A 19,457-nucleotide genomic window follows, 5' to 3' on the forward strand; every position below is an offset into this window, starting at 1 on the left:
AATAAAAACTTCTTTAATGGAAACTAAAAATTTCTATGAACAAATCAAGCCAATCTTTTCCTTCACAAAACGGTGGTCCAAGAGTGTTCAGTTCTTCTGCAAAACTCTGCCTACAAACTTTTTGGTTCCTTTTTGATGAACCGAATACTCTAGCCTAACAAATTGATTTGCATACAAATATAATTTTGTATTTTATTTTGTTGTTATAATAATATAAAAGTTATTTGCAAAAACTTTTTTCTTTTATCACTCAGTTTAACAATCAAATCCAAAACTATGAATATTTTGTTCGATAGAATTTGACGTTTTGAGCTGTTAAATTAGAGAACATTCGCTAATCATAATTAAGCGATAAATAAGTTCGATAATGTTTTGACATATGAAGCGGATTTAATTCAAGCCAATCGATACTCATAACACAAAGTTAGCGAATTCTTAAGTTTTTAAGCTCGCTTCGCTACTCATAGTGAGGGCCTAAACATAAAAAAAAAACATCTACTTCAGGGAAAACTATGCAATTAGATTTTTTAAAAAATCAAATAAGCTGAAAAAAGATATAGTATGACGTGATTTTTGTATATGAAAAACCATTCAATTTGGCCCTGTTGTGTTAAATTGTTATTTTCACGATTGTAGAAAATAAGTTGGTTTTAAAAACTTCATCATGTTGTAATATAAAGAGTTTTCGCTTATTATGTAACAATTGACAATAAGGTCCTTACATTAGAAATAATACTGCAGTTGGGTAAAAGTTATTCTTGGAAAGAAATAAATATTTTAATATTTTTTGACTATCCAGTCTGTGCGCATAATAAAAACTTAGACAGAGGAGCAAAATCTGCACTTTCTACAATGACGATAATATTTATCTGGTCCAAGCATTATTTAATATACTAAGGTTTCGTTAGTACAAATAGTTCAACAGGGTAGTCGTCAGTTTGGATACAAAGAATATTAAGTGTCTGAAATCAGTTAGCGTTGAGCGAAATTACGTTGAACTACATATAAAGGCTTTAGGATTCGTTTAGGAACTAGTTTAAAAATTTATAAAAATTAAAAGTGGAAGCATCCACAGCCAAAATAAAAAAAAAATAGTTGTATAGTCAAATCGAATAACAATTTAAATTTGTCTGTATACCTTTTCACTTGACTCAAAAAAAAGCTTTAATTTTTTTTAGTGGAAAGCTTTACAAATGGGTGAAAGAAAAACTGTTGGTTAGTTTTGGATGATTCTCTTGACAATCTTATCTTAACATCGTTAGGAAGTAGTAAGCACCCACAGATGGCACAAAAACTCACAAAATTTGGACACAAGTTTTTAAAGTATTTTAATTTTTTTTCCGTATTCAGGAGAATACTTTTTGAATTTTGTTCAATTTCTACAAATATGTATCAGAGAATAAAGTACTGTCCTTTTTTATGGAACACCCTATAGATGCAAAGAAACTACTCTATATATTCTGTTTGCTTAACAGAAAAAGATATCGTTTATGTATAACCCCAATATTATATATGTACTTAATGTTCCTACAATATGAGGTAGTTGATTTTAACTAAACCTGTGAGAGTTATACAACTACATTTTGAAATTGCCTCTACCCAAAACCTTAGACCTTTTACTTCATAAAAATAGAAAATAAAATGTGGCTCATCATCATCTCTCAAAAAAGTTGAATGTTAAATTTTACCTTTCAACCAGGTGACATATCTAAACACGTTTATCTTTCTAAAACCTTAAAAATATTCATTTTGAGTATTTAGTCCAAGTTGATAGCTTCGAATTTGAAGCTTTCTGAAAATTTTAAATAGCTAGGTCATAAGACTTTGTCTAAAGATCTACTGGTTTTAAGAAGAATTCTTTAAAAATAGTTTCTAACAACTTAAGCAATGATGGCATTTTAGAGAAAAAAAGAACGGTGGTTTTAACTTGTAAGTAGTGAAGGTGAAAAAATAATTTTATGTTTTTGTTTTATTGAGAAATATAAATAATTTACAAATTCATCTTAAAATTAGGCAACAGTGTATAAAGACCCATTGATCAAATAGAACTGAGCCCTAGAAGTTTTATGTGTTAAAGGAGCAAATTGTTTGAGTTTAGCAGCCTTTATAGCACTTTTACTTTTAGCCAAAACCAAACGTTCTGGGATAAAGTTATCTTCAGAGGCCTCTGCATCGTCAGCCTTGTCTTCATCAATCGTTGCTGGTTTCTCTTCTTCAGGTAGTTCAACAATATCAGTTTCTTCAGTTACAGTTTCTACTGTCTGGGCATCCTCAGTTTGTGTTTCTGTTTCTGTTTCTTCTTCTGGACCTTCTGTTACACTCTTTCCATTTCCATCTTCATTGTTGACCTCAGGTGGACCATAAGTCTCAGCTGGCGGTCCATAAAATTCAGCTGGCGCAGAATAGAACATAGCTGCATCAGTCGATGGGGGGAGATAATGATTAACCGGTGCCGCAAGCCTCTCTTCTGTGGGAAGATCAAAGGGAACTTTTGGTCGAATTCCAGCTGGGGGGTATGGAGTCTGAGCTGGTATGTCCTCATCGGCCATCACTTCTTGACGAGCAAGGAACCTATTCCTTGTTGTGCGAATTTTATCCAATTTGGCCGGTCCTGCATGACAAAGAGTAACTGCAATCGCACTAAAAATCAATACCGATTGGAAAATGTTTGCCATTGTTCTGTTGGTTTTGCAATGAAGCTTCTGAAACAACTGATACCTTAAGTCTAATCCAATTGTCTATTTAAAGAAATCACTTTCCGCAAATCAAAATATCCGAAAATAGCAAGAAACTTAAAATGTGCATAAGGTTTCTGCATAAAATTCAAATTTGAATATTAAATGACACTAAACTTCCGAAAGCAAATTGTAGCTCAAGTGAACTCATTTCAATTCAAACAATGAATAGCGATACAACAAATGACACGCATTTTCGCAGTTCATCGAACGTTCAACAAATCTCACCCTCGCACGTAGCAATTTCTGACGTAATTTCATTTTTATTTTGTGTCTTCACTTCTATTTCGGACTGTCTAAGAAAATCACCATCAGTATTTTATGTATGATCTGGTCGTAAATTTGATTTTGATTGTAATTTAATTGGATGTTTGTCCATGACTACGAATACGAAACATCTCGTATATTGTAGACTTGGGTACTTCCACTTTACCTTAACCTTACGACTTGTCGGCGGTGAGTTGGACTCGACGGTGGCGGTGGTGTGTGGGGAACGAACGACATTTTATGCTATTTTAAAAGGAAAATTTTCTAAGTGCTCTTCTTGTGGAAAGTGGAGTCTATCGCAGAGAGGATAGCTTAAGTGAAAAGATTTCCTGTTATCTGATGCGAATCAATGTGGCACTTGCCGCATCATCATTGGAAGAAAGGACCTTTATTTTCTGCCACGAGAAACTTTGGGCATATCTCAGAGATGTCAATATAAAATTCACAATTGATGACTTCTTGACCTTCATTCAGTATATGAGAAAACAAAAAGAATTGTTTGCCAATCTTGAGTGTCCCATTTGAAACTTTGCCTTGTAAGGTAATAACAGAGAAAAAAAGTCAAGCTTAGATACAAATTAATTTATATGCCCATCGTTATCGCCCACAAGTTTTGGTTTATTCATTACGGTTCGGAAAATGGAGTGAATCGAAGGGGTCATTAGTAACGTTTTTGGCTTAATTTAAGGGTGGTTGAGGAGGGATTTCTTTGGCATCGACGTATGTATCTAATTACGTTTAAATCAATTTCACAAATACAACAATTCAATTTTTAGACAACGTTTTTAGCTTTTATTTGGGTTTGTAGGTAAAAAAAGTTTTTCAGTTGAAATAGCAATCTTTATTTTAAATATGCGACTCAGAATTTTGTTTGTTTTATTAAGTGTTATAAATTTTACATTACATTACACACTACTCAGCACATAAATGTACAGGGTAGAGAACACAGCACCTTGAGCGACTAGCCTTTGTAAGGTGACAACAATACAAGACAGTAATACAAGACAGAAGGACAGAAGAGAAAGAAGAACAGACAGAAAGAACACAAGACAACAGCACGCAGTAGGTTTCGAGACGGTCCCCCATTATAAATTTTAAAAATTTATAATGCTCTGATTTCTGACTAAATGATGATTAATGGAATAGTATTTATCTTTTTGTGAAACACAATTTAATTCCAGGACAGTTTTCCAATAAATGGCTGCATTCTGCAACTGCTGGTCGATTTTAACTTATTCAAAACGTCATGAATCAAGCTCAGACCTTTGGTTATTAAACTGTTTTTAGACATTATTGACTTGTTTCGGGTATTATATTATCCTATTTTATCGGAAATCTACTTAAAACCTTAATTTTCAACACTGACCTCAATCTGAACTAAATACTGTGTTATTTATATTGTGTCATTTGTTATGAGATGTTGAAAAGGAGTGTAAATCATTTGAGATTAGTATCTATTGACTTTAAGTGATGTGATTTAACTGAGCACTGTGGCAAAATAGCCTCTTTACGAGCAGAGGTACCTTAAAATCTTTCCACAGCGTAACAAAGTTTGGCCTCACGTTGCCAAATTTACTAAAGCGAGATTATAAAAAATCGGGATTTTGAAAAGCAGGATTATAAAACGGGATTTTAAGAAACAGGAATATAAAACCGGGATATCGAACCCAAGACAAAAAAACTTTATCGATTCTACTCAAAATTCAGCCGAATTTTGAAAACAATATTTCTTATAAGATAAAATTAGTTTGAAGCCAAAATCTCAAATTTTTGAAAAGATATTTGAGCCGAAATTCAATTTTTTACCAACTTTGAGCAATGTTTTTTTTAGATTTTTATATTTTGTAAAAAAAGGGAGCGTATCAGAATCCCGCTTTTTAAAATCCCGTTTTTAAAAAATCCAGAAAAAAAGTTTTATAAACACGTCTTCTAAAATACCTATTTTTTTAAATCCCATCTTTTGAAACCCCTCTTATTCAAAATCCCGATCAATTGCAATCCCGCGCGATTATAAAAAATCGGGATTATAAAATACGGGATTTTAGAATCGGGATTTTAAGAAACCGAGATATCGAACCCAACCCAAAAAAAACTGTCAATTCGATTTGTACTGAATTTTGAAAACAATATTTTGTACATGTATGTAATCTATTTTTTTATAAAATGAAACTAATTTGAAGCCAATATCTAAAATTAAAAAAAAAAAACATATTTGAGTCGAAGATCAATTTTTACCAACTTTTGGTAATGATTTCTTTAGGTTTTTATTTTTTATAAAAAAAATGTCAATTCGATTTTTCTCAAAGTTTATTCTTCGTTGCACAAAATTATTTTGGAAATAAAATCAGTTTATGTTTGTAAAATATTCGAGGTGCAAAATATTTTGTTTAAGTTTTTTTTTAACTAAAAAAAAACATAATTGATTTGTTTTCCAAAAATATACTAGTTTGGTTTTACAATATATAATTTAGAATTAAATTCAAGTCTCTAGCGTTATTGGTTCGTAAGATATTTAGGGTTAACCAACATTTTGACCTTTTTTTAAACGGCTATGGTAAAAAACCACAAACTTATTTTTTTTTTAAAAGTTCTTTCTGCATCTTTCTGCGTTAATATCTGTTTAACAAAATTTACCTGAAGTCGATATCTCTACTGGTTCTTGAGCTATGGACGACGAAAAAAACTTCGCGTTCGTACGGAGCTTTAATAGAAAAATGAAATTGTTTTGTATTTTAAGGCGTTGTAAAAAGAACTAAAACAAATAATGTAGGAAATTTTGAGCTCTACTATTTTCTCAACACAATTTTTCGAATTTGGGTTACCAGACAATAGAAATGTATATTAATCAGAAACAATTTTTAACCAAAATTTACGGAAGCAGTGAGTGGAATACTTTCGAGTTGGTTATAATTTAATTTCCTACAATTTGTAGTACAATTTTTTTCAGAAATGAGAACATTAAAACCAATTATTTTAATTTTTTCCACAGTTCGTTTATAAAAATCATTAAAAATGTCTGCCCTTAAAAAGAACTTATTTATTAAAATCAACGGGAAACTTTTTTGTGATAAAAATCTGTTACTTGATTTATGTAAAATTGAAGCATTATTGGTTTATTTTTTTTAACATTATAGAATCACTTCTTTAGAAAAATGAATTACCGAAACAAATGTTAGCGAAAAATAACTTTGCACCTTATTTTGTATTTTTCAACAAAATTCTTGGAGTCATTTCCAATCCATTAGTACATAATTTGCATTTCAATTCAAACGGAAATACAGTCAAATATACATTCAAATTTCCGAATTGATTTCAATGATGACGTTTAAAATGTTTTTTCTAGTAATGTCACATGCGAAACGCTCCCAATTCTTTAATTTTTTGACTTCTCATCCAAATATTTCAGATTTATTACCATTTAACTACTATGGTACTAAAAAATAATTTTAATCAGTTCAGGCTAACTTGACATTGTACGCAATTAACACTTGGTAATTAGCTTGGCTCTCCAAGGAAGAACTATTGAACAAATTCTTTATTGGCTTTAAAACCAAACTTTTTTAGAGTGTTAAAAAACCCTTCAAAATTATATTTATACTTTTGCTATTGTTACCTTTTACTTTTGTTACATCATTATTTACATTTAAAATTAAATCCGTATCTCAACCTGAATCGATTCATAAATAGAGAGTTATGAACTTTTGTGATGTATTTTCAATGCAAAATTATATGAAATTCAACTTGAAAAGCTTTAAAATTCAACAGCCCTTAGACCATTAAACATATTTGAGAGGGCGCCTATTCTAGAAAGTCTATTTTATTGCAGACATTCATATAACAATCGTTATTGTTAATTCAATATATTCTCTGTGTATCAGCGATTTCCGATCATTGAAATGTGCCCATTACGAAATCATTGCTCAATAAAATCGACACAACTGTCATTATAGTTCATAACATTATAAAATCGTCCTTGCAGAGAATGGAGAGAATATAGGAAACACAAAACACTTTGTTGTGTGACATAATAACGTTCCACTCAATCGAACAGGGCATAGATATGGCATTTATTCGTACATACTCATATTTGCCATTAACAGTTAACAGAAATAACACAGAAAGTATGAGAAAGAGGTCCTCCCTCCCCCATTTCGTAGGTACTAACAACACGTCCTGTTGGTTTTAGTTTTTGTTTTCCGGTTAAAGTCATGCATTTAAAGTGGTTTTCGAAATTAAATGCAGCTTTGGTGCATTCAGATTTCCATCATCGCATCGATGTATTCGACATTCGATATTGCCGGACGTTGCATTGCGATGCGTTGCGTCGACTTGCGTTGAGTTGCATTGAACGAAAGCAAACACTTGTGCCTTAAAGTAGAAAATCAAATCAATTTCCTTACGTACATGTGCTGTGTACGAGAACGTCAGGCACAGGCAGGGCTGGCCGGTAACCAACCCAAAAATTCAATCCATAGCTCGCTGTCCCTCGACCCTTGAGGAATTATAAGGGGTTGCGCATTGCGTAGGCATAGGACACGCGGTAATTGCTTACGCCAGCAACTTCAATCCTCTCAATCCCATCATATCCATTCGTTCACTGTGCGTAATGAAATTAATTTATTTAATTGGTTGTATTTTGCCGAAAGCGTCGCGCATGCAGCAACAGCAGCAGGAGCAGCAACAGCAACACCGTTCTGTGGTCAAACGCTAATTAGGTTCGAGGACGATGATGGTGATGGAGTTACATACATGCATGATGCTGTGCATCCTTAATCGGGCACAATAGGGGTACGAATATAGCTTGGCGAAATTTGCGTCCAACCATTATTGTGTTATCCATACTCAGGACTAATGAACCGATAAATTACACTTTTACACTCATCCGAGGCCAGACTGTTGTTTTTATTTCGTCCTTTTTTTCGTTTTCTGTGACTTACCCAGAGGTTTGGTTAATTAAATAGGTCACCCATACTTTAATTGGATTTGAATGAATGATTATAGTGGCAAATGTGATTCTTTCGACGGAACAGACCTTTGAACCGACCATGAAATCAGAAACAGTTTAAGGATATCCAAACGGCGGCGCGTTATGTTCTCTTTCTCGGATACATTCAACCTTGTGTTTCCTTGGGGGATTTGTTGGGGATATTGTGGTTAAAAGGTAGCAATAATCGAATGGTACATTTCGGAAAAACCCGCATTATTCAGGATATGTGGTCAATTCTCGATTAAATCCATTCATACATCGATCAATGTACATGAGTCACGTTGAGTACTTCTTTGTTATAGCCATTTTGATACGGGTATAATCCGTATTTCGCCATATTTTATTAATATTTAATTAGCAAAGAGAATAAGCTTTGGTTGAGCAACGCCAACTTCCAATATAATACGACTAAGACAATAATACTTTTTTCATTATACACGAACTTTATACCCATAGGAGTGCGTTGATATAGCTAACTTCTATATATGTTTTAATGCAAATTAAAGACTGGAATTGTGGTTAAAAGAAAAGATAGGTAAGGATGTTGGTTCATTGATAAATTTATTTAAAATATTGTTTTTAATATTATTCAACAATAAAAACGCATGGTATCATGTGTGCTTCCACGGTTTTTTTGATACAAAAACAATATTATTTTTATATTTATTGTAAAAGATGTTTAAGTTTAAATCTGATTTAAGTATTATCCATTAGTACCCGAGTTTTGTTGTAAAATCTATCAATACTATAGTAGGATTTTACACGAATAACAGAAACAATATCAGCAGTATGAATACTACCGATAAAAGTTAAAGTAGAATCTTAATACGGATGGGTTTTTAGTTTGTTTATTATTATTCTGACAGATCTTCTTTCAGTTGTAGCAACTTTTAAATACAAAAATCTGGCTACTGCGTTTTGTTGTTAATTTCTCACTGAACTATATTTGGAATACCAAAAAACACACTTAGTATCAACTACATTTTCGCAATTTTTAAACAGCTTTCGCATTTCACGTCTAAGCATCCGACTATCTTTCGTGGCTATTATCAAATCAACGCTGTTGCTTCGACAGAACTCACGCGGTGAATACGGCAGATGGGGAAGTACTTCCTGATAAAGTATTGAGTTTGAGATAAATCTTCTTCTAATTCAGGATCTTCGTAAATGCTTGGCCTTCCTCTACAATCTTTGTCTTCTACTAAGGAGGTCAAAAGTGGTAAGCACGTTATTAGATAGCGCAGCATTATTGTAATAGGTTCGAATGGTCATAATTTGTATGGTAATGAGGAAGGCGAAAAAGAGGGGTCTGTCTGAAGTGCCTTGGATTAGGATTAATTGGAATATTTTCTGGAAGAAATGGTGAGTCTATGGTACATGCTAAAAGTTAGTGTAGAAAGAGAATATCAGTGACTTCGTGGCTTTTTGCAGGATGTGTATATTAATAAAGACTTAAACGATCTTCATTAGGTGGTAATAATAGATAGTCACTCCAAGGAAGACCATGGAGTGCAATTACGAGAAATCTGCGTTCTAAGGGAGGGACTAGACTTGACATGCGTATTCAAGTAGAGGTCTAACGAAGGTGGTGTATAACGATTAAGTGATATAGGGCTTCAAGAATTCTTTACACAAACCTTAAAGAAGCCAAAATATGAGTTGACCTTGGTAATAATTTAATCAAAATGTGCTCGAAAAATTAACTGAGTGTCGCCAAAAAATGCTATTTTGCGAATAGAACAGACAAAATAAATGGTAACATCGTGCAGGCTGTAAGTTTGTGACGAAGATATGATCGCTTATGGGTGAATGTTATGAATTGGCATTTAGCTATGTACATTGAATTTTAAAAATTAAGACAGAATCACATTTTTCAAACTCTTTGTCATCTGCAAACTCTAATGTTAGCTTTCTCTCAAGCCGTCTATCTAGCGTACAATTATTTGTACACCTGAATCATTTTTATTTATACTCTTTACTATCCGTTTTTTTTGCTCAACACATTCAAATTTCTTATAATTAAGGTTATTCTGTAAGATTTGATTGTTAAGATTTAACTGGAATGCATCATTTGTAAAGATTAAGAATGCGAAACAAAAAAAAACTGGTGGATCTTACCTGTGATTACAAAAAATCCACGTCAATTTTAACAGAGAACATTTTAATGTTTCTGAAAAAAGGCGTGAAATTTAAAATGGCTCTTAAGGGCGATCGAATACTCCTGTTTCTTTGAAACTAAAAATAAATTAACATTTATCATTATTAAAAATCTTCGAGTTTTGTTACTTTTTCATTTGAATGAAAAATTTGTTTCTGGTTATCATGTAAGATGTAATTTAATTGAAGGAACTTAAATTATTATTTTTTTTTGTACTTTGGCCACATTTTGAAAGAAAAAGATGAAAATATCAACAAAATATATTTAAGCACACTAAATCAAAAATGGCGTTAAAATCTCAATTTCGTCTTAAGTCAACTTTAAGGATAAAATATTTTAAGCTAAACTTTTTAGTTTCCAAGCAAATACATTTAATTTTATGCATCCATTAATCCACTTAAGTTTTAGGAAACTTTGAAAAAATAAATTGCTTAAGCACGCATAGAACTAGGGCGTGTTTCGTTACCTAAAATCTTTAATAAATCCTGTGTGCCATTAATGTCAGGGATAGGGGACATTTAAGGACAGGAATTACTCTTGAAGAATTTGTCAATTCCTCGCGAAAGGGAGTACCCGTGAGCACTTTAAGTTCATAATGATATAGAGCTTTAATGATTCTGCATATACAAATCCTTAATTGTGTCACGAGTATATAACAAATTACAATGGTCATAAGCAGACTTACATATTTGATGATAGAATGTGTTAATTACTTCTACCATAAATTCAAGATCCATATTTCCATTATTCAAAAGCAGTCTTTAACAGTGCAGATAAAAGGAATTTTCAAAATTAAAAACACTTTAACAGCATATTTTCATGATTTTGCCAATGTGAAAGGCCACATAAATTGGATAAAAGATAAATAGTTCTCTCGAAATTGTTTCATAACTCTCAAGATAAAACCCTACAGATATAACTCTATGGAACCATGAAGCTTTGAAATGTTTAGTTACCTACTGTTCTGTTATATTTCCAACAAAATTTAATTTTCTAAAGTATAAAATCTCTCAATGAATACATTTCTTCGAACAATTCTCGAAATCTAAATGATGAAAATGTTGTGGTGCATCATCGTGTTCCTAGTTACCTTTGGAGACATTCAATTCTGTAATATTTTATTAGATATCTCTCAAAAAATGTGTCTCTTTTTCTGCAAACTAACTCCGAAACCCATTGAGTTTTATTTAAATCAAAATAAAAGACAGGAATTGCACTGGTTTTTTCTTTTTGTAATGAAAGAAAATTTCATCGGAAATGTCATTGATTTAGAAAATACGCACAGTAAAATAAATCACTAACTTCTATACTCTTCTTCTGAAATCGTATAGAATTGACATGACTTTAATTAAAACTTGTTTATTACATTCAACTCAAGGCAAGGCACAATCCTCACCCTGCTAAGGATCAATATCTTATTTCCTATCACGGATTTTTATATAAATGTACAAATAAAACGTGATAATTTCAATTTAATTTTTCCAATTTGTTTTTCTTTTCATTTTGTCTTAAGTTCTATTAAACTATATTGAAAGACAATTCTTCGTGCATCCGGATCCGGAGCTTGAAAAAGTTATCACATAACAAAAGTTCTTCAAAGTTTTCTTTCCAATTCTCTAAACATCTGTGAAATTTATCGTCATTCCGATTCCGAATAAAATAAATAAAAATCGATAAAATCGACAATGCGATTCCAGTTCGAACGCAACTCTATATCGAAGACAGCAACAGACCAAGCAACTTCCTCCCTATAGACATTTAATGAGCCTCCAAACTTTTCAAATAATATTATAAGAAAATGTTTGCGTGCTCTATTTTGTAGAGTACATATCTTGGAAAAGGTAAAAGTTTGTGCAGAGTTAATTCATTAAGGAACCAAATGCACGGTGGTAGCTCCGGCCACCGCGCGCTGCCTGAAGGGAAGCTTTTGTACAAATTGCACCAGGATAAGAAAAGGACTCGGTCTCGGTGATGTAAGAGTGAGTATGATAGAGAATACTTTTGCATAAAATTGCATGAAGCGGAAATTTTTAATTAAAATACCGCATGATTCTGTTGTTTCTTGTTGAATGCAAATCTGTTATGTCAACGTGGCGTTTTTCACCATCAACCATCATCCTCAAAGAGCACAACAATTGTGCGAAATTTGGAATACGCTTAAAGCTCCTTAAATGGGGTTTTTACATAAACTCGTACCTTTGTTTTATTTTACATGGAATTTGCTTCTTCTTTTTTTAAAGGACATCACAAAAATAATTTACATTTATACAATGATAGGGCTTCATTTTGCGCTGCAGTTTGGGTCCACTTGTGTTGCACTGAATATGATATAAGAACCCCTTGTCATACATTACAGGGTTTTTTACAAGACCCAAACCTCATTTTTATTAACTTATGATCCAGGGTTGCCTTCAAGCTCTTTACATGGGATTTAATATTGTCATTTGTCATTTATTCAGTTTGACAGTTAAACATGAACTGTGCTCATTCATAAACTTTTTTAACTCTACCTTGTCTATATGAAAAATTTGGCAGCCCTTAAGTTTTAAAGTTCATTCATTTAGTTTTTCCACCTGTAAAAAATTACTTATTAATTTATTTTAATTGTCACTTTGGACCTCAAAGCTATGAATTCTAAGTTCTGCTTGAACAGGAATGAAGATTCTCCAATTCAGTGTTTAGTTAAAGAAATTATATGTATGTGTTAGTATTAAATGATAAGGGTTTCTATTGCAAAAATTAATTCTAAAAACCCCAATAATATCAAGAATTCTCTGTTGTTCACTGCACTGGAAGTAACTTGAGAATTTTTCTATAAAAGATTAAATCTTCAGGAGTTAAAAGAATTTCGGTGGGTTATGTGCAGGTGTTTTCGATTTTCCTATCTAAATTCTTCCACAACAACGAACAAGGATAATTTAATTTCGAAACTCGTCCTCCTTTGGCAAAAAGTATTAAAAGCTAATATTTGGATTTGAGTTCAATTTATTAGATTTATTATCCGTTTTAATGAAACAAAAGGAAAATGGAATGGCTTATCTAATTTATTTTGACTCTGTCTGTGCTCCCATTAGGAAGTTATGTTATCACAGAAAATTATGGGAGTAGGTACAGAAGGATAATAAAATGTATATATGCAAGGAAATGATTCAGACGCTGACGCATATACGTATTTCCAAGCGTTGCGTTGGTGGAATGGGGGAGAGTATTTTTGGAGGTGTGGTGTGGTGGAAAAAATTGTATTTGTAAGGGAGTTTATTTAGCATTCAAACATATCCGATTTTGTGCCCTTGATTCCATCTGAATTATTTTTGGTTTTTGATACCGTCTATATACAAACCGAAAAGTTGCTTACTGGGACCAGGTATGATCTCAATAATAAGGTTTGGGATTTCAATAAGGTACTTTGGGGTTATTCCAGAAGATTAGTTGCAGGCCTTCAAACCCTGTACTTATTTATAAAGTATGTCATAACTGTCCCACTCACGTTCGTTTTTATAAATTTCCCACAAGAAGTTTATCTAATAGTCCGATTTGTCAAATAGAAATATTGTCATTTCTCAAGGTGTGTGTGTACGCTCTATCGTTGTACGTACGTTGAACGCCCATATGTCCTCACTTCCATACGTCAAAAATACTTTTTTTTTCTTCAACCACATCTCAAAAACTCGCATAGATAAAAACATCAACGTCAAATAAATTCTGTTCTATAGGGGAGAACATCAAAGGATGCAAAAAGGACGCGAAACAAAAATGAGTGGTTGATTTCGTTACTAAAAAAAAATTAAATTTGATTGACCCCAAATATCTCAAAAGCCAATAAACAATGATGACAAAATATTTTTCACCTGGAATATTGTACTTACTTAACATTATTATCTTCAGAAGAATATCTTTTTAATATTTGGTAAAATATTTGGAAAATCTAAAATATTTCTGACATCTGGTAAAATTTTAAGAATATCAAAAAGTTTTATTTCAAAATCTAGTTTTGTTAACGATATTTTTAATTAAAAACCAGTTTTTACCAATTTTAGTAGAATTTCTTAAAAGTTTTTATTTCTTATAGGTATAAACAAATACATATTGGATGAATGAAATTAAGTTGAGATAGATCGAGAACCAAACATCAATTTTTTACCAAAATTGCGTACTATTTTTTGTAGATCTTATTTTTATGAAAAATCGGACTGTTGGATTTTCATAAAAAATTGACTAAATGTCCAAAACAATATTTTCTGTGAGATAAAATAAGTTTGAAGCCAATATTTTTAATTTTTAAAAAGGTATTTGAGTCGAAAGTAAATTTTTAATAAATATAAGTATTGTTTTTTTAGGTTTTTATTTTTAGTTAAAAAAAAAACTCTCAATTCGGTTTTCTCAAAATTTTATCGAATGTTGACTACAATAATTGTTAAAAGATACAATTAGTTTAGTTTAGATTGTATTATCTTTTCAAAGCTTTGAAAAATTTTTACTAACTATTGTTAATTTTTCTCAAAATATTACCATATGTCAAAAACTATTTTGGAGATAAAATAATTTTTTGTTCGTAAAATTTTCGAGATGACAAATATTTTTTTTCAGATTTTTTGACTTAGTTGGGTTTTTTTCCAAAAATATATATGTTTGGTATTACTTTACAATGTATAATATAAAATATAATTCAAGTCTCTAGCGTTTTTGGTTCGTGAGATATTTAGGGTTAACCAAAATTTTCACATTTTTCTTCAAATATCTATGGTAAGAAACCACCCACGTCTTGAGAGCGCTTTCTGCATCTTCCTGCATTATCTGTAAAACAAAATTTATTTGAAGTTGAGATCTGTAGTGGTTCTTGAGCTAAAAGAAATTATTTTTCATAAACATGGATACCTACAAAAAAGTACTAAAAATTCGGAAGATAGTGTTGACGTGGGAGCTCTGACTATTCTTCCAAGGACGATGTTAAAGAAAGTCTTTTTTGATGGTGGGTGTCGATTTGATGTTCTTGGGTCATTTCCAGGATCTGCCATAATGTGAATATTTCATCGAAAGTGAACTAGTGTAAAAAAAAACACTGATAAGGACCTATAAGGTTGTTGGTTGGCTTTAGAGGTTTACATATTACGGCAAAGAAGAAATTGTAAGAGATGTTAAGGAGACTGATGAGTCCGTAGTTGGTGTAGTTTAAAAGGGTTTTCTTGTTTTCAGCATTTGCTCCACTGACTTTAATTAGACTTCAGCTTAGATATGTCAATCTTTACTTTGTCGGGAAAACGTTGGCTTTCGTTGTCTATGTTGAATGGATCATCCTTCCTGACTGCGGAATTCGGTTATTTGTCGCCTTCCATATCCTCAGCATTAACTGCGGTTTCATTACGATGTGTCCACTTTCGTTTTTGCAGCCTTCGGTTCGAGGTTTATGTATATGTGAATTTCATTTCACCTGCTTAGAAAAGTTTTGAACTTCATTTCTGCTTTTGAACCTCTCAACATCATCGACCACACGCTTCTCATGCTCTCTCTTTTTCGTTCTGAGAAGTCAGTGTTCCTCTCTTCTCTTCTGATCAAAGAGCACGTAAGCAGCTCTCTTCCTTCTATGCATCTCTCTGGCGATTTTACCCGTTTGACGTTGTATCTTATCCCAGCATCTCCATGTTTTGCATTAGGTTTGGAAACCCGAAGTGCTACCTTGGCTACGAGGAGACAGTGGTTCGGAAATATATGATGCTGGAAGCATGTCTGCATATCCGAAGTTCGTTGTCTTCATTTTATACATTGTAAAAGGTGTCCACTAACTGCAACTGTAGAATTGCATCTTAGCAATTCCACTTGTGACGTCTGGATGAAAGGAGAGGAAACATCACTCTCTACTTTCTGGTTTACTGCGCCCAACAACTTTTCTCTGGGGTTGTAACCCTATCTCTAGTTGAAGTACTAGGTACTAGGCACCCGATGTTAAAAAATGATTTACATAATTTTAAACGATTATTTTCTTAGTATCTCTTATCGATTTGCTAAAGTTAAAATCTCGAAATAGCTACTTTAACTTTTAGCAATTTTCTTAATTCACTTGACATCTGTACAATTAATATTATAAGAGGAGTGGATGGTTTAATTTATAGTTGGGAATTCCAATTATTATATCCGTTTAAGCTTGTTTGATTTATTTATTTTCACGAACTGTCACTATTTAACAAACCAATTCAATTAATATTAAGAAATATTCAGGCGTTTGTTATAACTGAGAAATTTATAAACATGAATCAAAAATAGCATAGTATCCCTGTAATAATTGAAGTTTTAGACGGTCGAGTTTCGACATTAATCAACTATTAAATGATAATTCATACTAGCAATTCTGGTTATTTGTACCATGTTTACATTAAGCACCTATCACAGCTACACTATTCTTAGCTCATACCATTTGGAAGTCGAAAACTATTTATCTTTGCCATAGTAGATTTCATACACTTGTAGACAAGGAGCTCACATTATTTGATTGCTTTTTCTATAAACACACAAATTGACCTGTGAGCTTTTTTTGGCATCAAAGGCAACGAAGTTTTTTAGAAGTCCAACAAAATAAAGAGAGAAGAGAGAAGAGTTTTAGAAATCCAACAAAATAAATGTGTACAACGCTCGAAATTGTTTCCTCATAAGACTTTGAAAATTCAAAGACTGTTCTTAAAAGAATATTATTCCATAATTGAAGCCAATAAAACTCTTAAAAACGTTTTTGAAGTTCATTGCTATTTTTCCAAAAAAAAATCCTTAAAATTTCATTTTAAGAAAGAAGAGAATTCTCTCCTTTTAGCAAACATGACTAACCTATTACAAAGGATTTTTTACTCCAAGGATACAGCGTGTATACATCCAACATCGCCTACCTGTATTTTTCATTCAATTTGAAGAATTAATCAATTTCGAATGAAGACAAGAAAAAATTTCGAACTATACAAAAATATCCCCAAAGCAAAAATCGTAAACGGGAACTTCTCTTTCGGATGAGATGGTTTCCGGTATTCGTTGTTGGTTGAACTCCAGTCAGTTGAACCAGCATCATATATAGACGCAGGATATTTACTTATAGCCATGAACAGAAGACAGGACCATTAAGGTAAACAAACATTTTCCTTTTGCTCTCAGTCCTCCAAATGATGGAAGAATGATTGAATGCAAAATAAAAAAAAAAAATGAAAACGAAAACGAAAACGAAAACCTTTGGGAAATTAGACAGGAAGTAAAGTGCACTTTGGTCGCATTTCCTACCATCCGGCCTAGTGGCAATTGCAGTGGCAGACGCAGAGGCAGACGCAGAGGCAGAGGCAACCCAGGCGTTTGTTAAACGTGAAGCGAGTGAAACTAACCTACGATTGAATGCACATTTGAGAGCTTTGTTATGCCTTCGATTTTGAAATGAAAATAGTAAATCTCAGTTCAATTTTGCTTTGCTAACTGACGAGCGACGGCGACGTGACGGACGGGCAGTCGTTTAACTGAGCATAAATGTTTCCCTATTCGAAATGTTGGTAAGGTCCTTATGGACCTTTCAAATTCTACGCCTCTAAACAAAAATGTACATACATATACTCGTACACTCAAATGCATGTCGAACAAATGTTCATATTATACGGGAAACAATGATAGGGATACTCCATTAAGGTAATTACCGCTTAAGCTTGAAGGGATACTGCACTGTGAAAATTGGCGGAAACAATGCCAATTCATCTTCCGTCATTAATATTTGTAAACATCAGACAAGGCTTCTCCTCCCTCCGATGTGAATGTTTTGTACATTCTATAGTTGATTGCTGTCGTAATCCATTGCTGTCCAGGTGCCAGTAGTTCTTGAAATATGTATATGTAGGCAAGGAACAACTCCAACCAATTGTCTGTAGTTCAAATAACCAAACGTATACTAATAGCTTTCGCCTTAATTAGTGCTTGGGGGAAGAATTCAGGTGAAATTTGTGTTTCTGAATATTTCATTTGCAACGAAAAAACTAAGCAAAATATTACGATGGATCTTATTGATTTGATAATATAAAGTGAGTATAATGATTGAGATAATTCAATAGGTGGGTTGGTACTCGATTTAAGTGCTAAGCCTTGTTAACAATCCAACAGACGATTGCGTAACTTTAAGAAGACGAAATTGTTGTTGATACCAATTTTTAGATTTTAGGGCTTATTATAACAAATATTAAACACAATATAACTTCGATTCAAACAATTTAAAAAAAGAAGGCTTAGAGCAAACTTACACACATTTTTTGTAAGTATGTATTTATTTTACTAAGTTATCCTTAAAAATTTGTTGCAACAAGCCAAGTTATCATTTCAAGATCTTTAAAAATACGCATTGCATAGTTAACGCTTACGTTGCGTTTTTGTCGAGATATTCGGGATATCGAAAAAAACCATCAAAGTTGACAACAATATTTTATTTTTAAATTACTGAAGTAGAAAAAACTAGTGCTGAATTTTATTGGAAGTTCTCGTGTAATATTGATCTTTTTACCTGTACATACAAATGTATTTTAAGTCAATGGGTCTCCCAATAATCAAATTTACAGTGCACCTTAAAATTTCGGAAAAATTATTATATTTTGTAACGATCACAAATAATAAACAATAAAAGTTAAATCCAATTTTTGATTTCAAACCATAAATGGTATCGTTTATCAAAGAGAGTTCAAAGCATATAGGAACTAAATCAAGAGATCGCCAAATCCTTCTCCGACTGATTTACAAGTAACCTCTCTTGACGTTCTCTGCTTCGAACACAATGTATCGAGAACCAGTAACAACATTGACCAGATGCAATCAGAGAAACCACCTCTGACGTGATGGGTTTCAAGCAGCCACCAAAAAGGAACCCCCGGTTTAATGAAGAATATCGGCAGGCAAATGCAGCCAAACAACAGGCACGCAAAGCGACGAGAGCTGCTGATGAGCTCTACGAGCACAAAAGGTGAGAGGAAAACTGACTTCTCAGATGTTAAGAGATGAGAACCATGCGGTCGAAGATGTTGAGAGCTTTAAAAGCAGGAATGAAGTTCGAAATTTGTATGAACAGATGAAACGAAACTCACAGGTACATAAACCTAGAACCGAAGGCTGCAAAAGTCAATGACGAAAGTCAACAATCCCGTCCTCCCGACTTAGACGAAGTAAAAATTGCCATATCTAAGCTGAAATTAAAAAAAGCCACTGAAGCGGATGGCTTGAATGCCGAGCTCTTTAAAGCAGCTGGAGATAAGTTGGTTAGGAGCATGCACCAACTTATTTTTAAGATATGGTCAGAAGAAAGCATGCCCAATGA

General features: G+C 32.7%; 1 protein-coding gene across 1 annotated transcript; it reads right to left on the reverse strand.

The window, feature by feature from the left end:
- Positions 1-2,009: 2,009 nt before the first annotated feature.
- On the reverse strand, positions 2,010-2,700 carry LOC129952311 (uncharacterized). The gene has a single exon (XM_056064832.1). The coding sequence runs from the start codon at positions 2,673-2,675 to the stop codon at positions 2,010-2,012; it is 666 nt and encodes a 221-aa protein (XP_055920807.1). The 5' UTR covers positions 2,676-2,700.
- Positions 2,701-19,457: the final 16,757 nt, after the last annotated feature.

The sequence above is a fragment of the Eupeodes corollae genome, chromosome 1, assembly GCF_945859685.1.
Source record: "Eupeodes corollae chromosome 1, idEupCoro1.1, whole genome shotgun sequence".
Classification (NCBI taxonomy): Eukaryota; Metazoa; Arthropoda; class Insecta; order Diptera; family Syrphidae; genus Eupeodes; species Eupeodes corollae.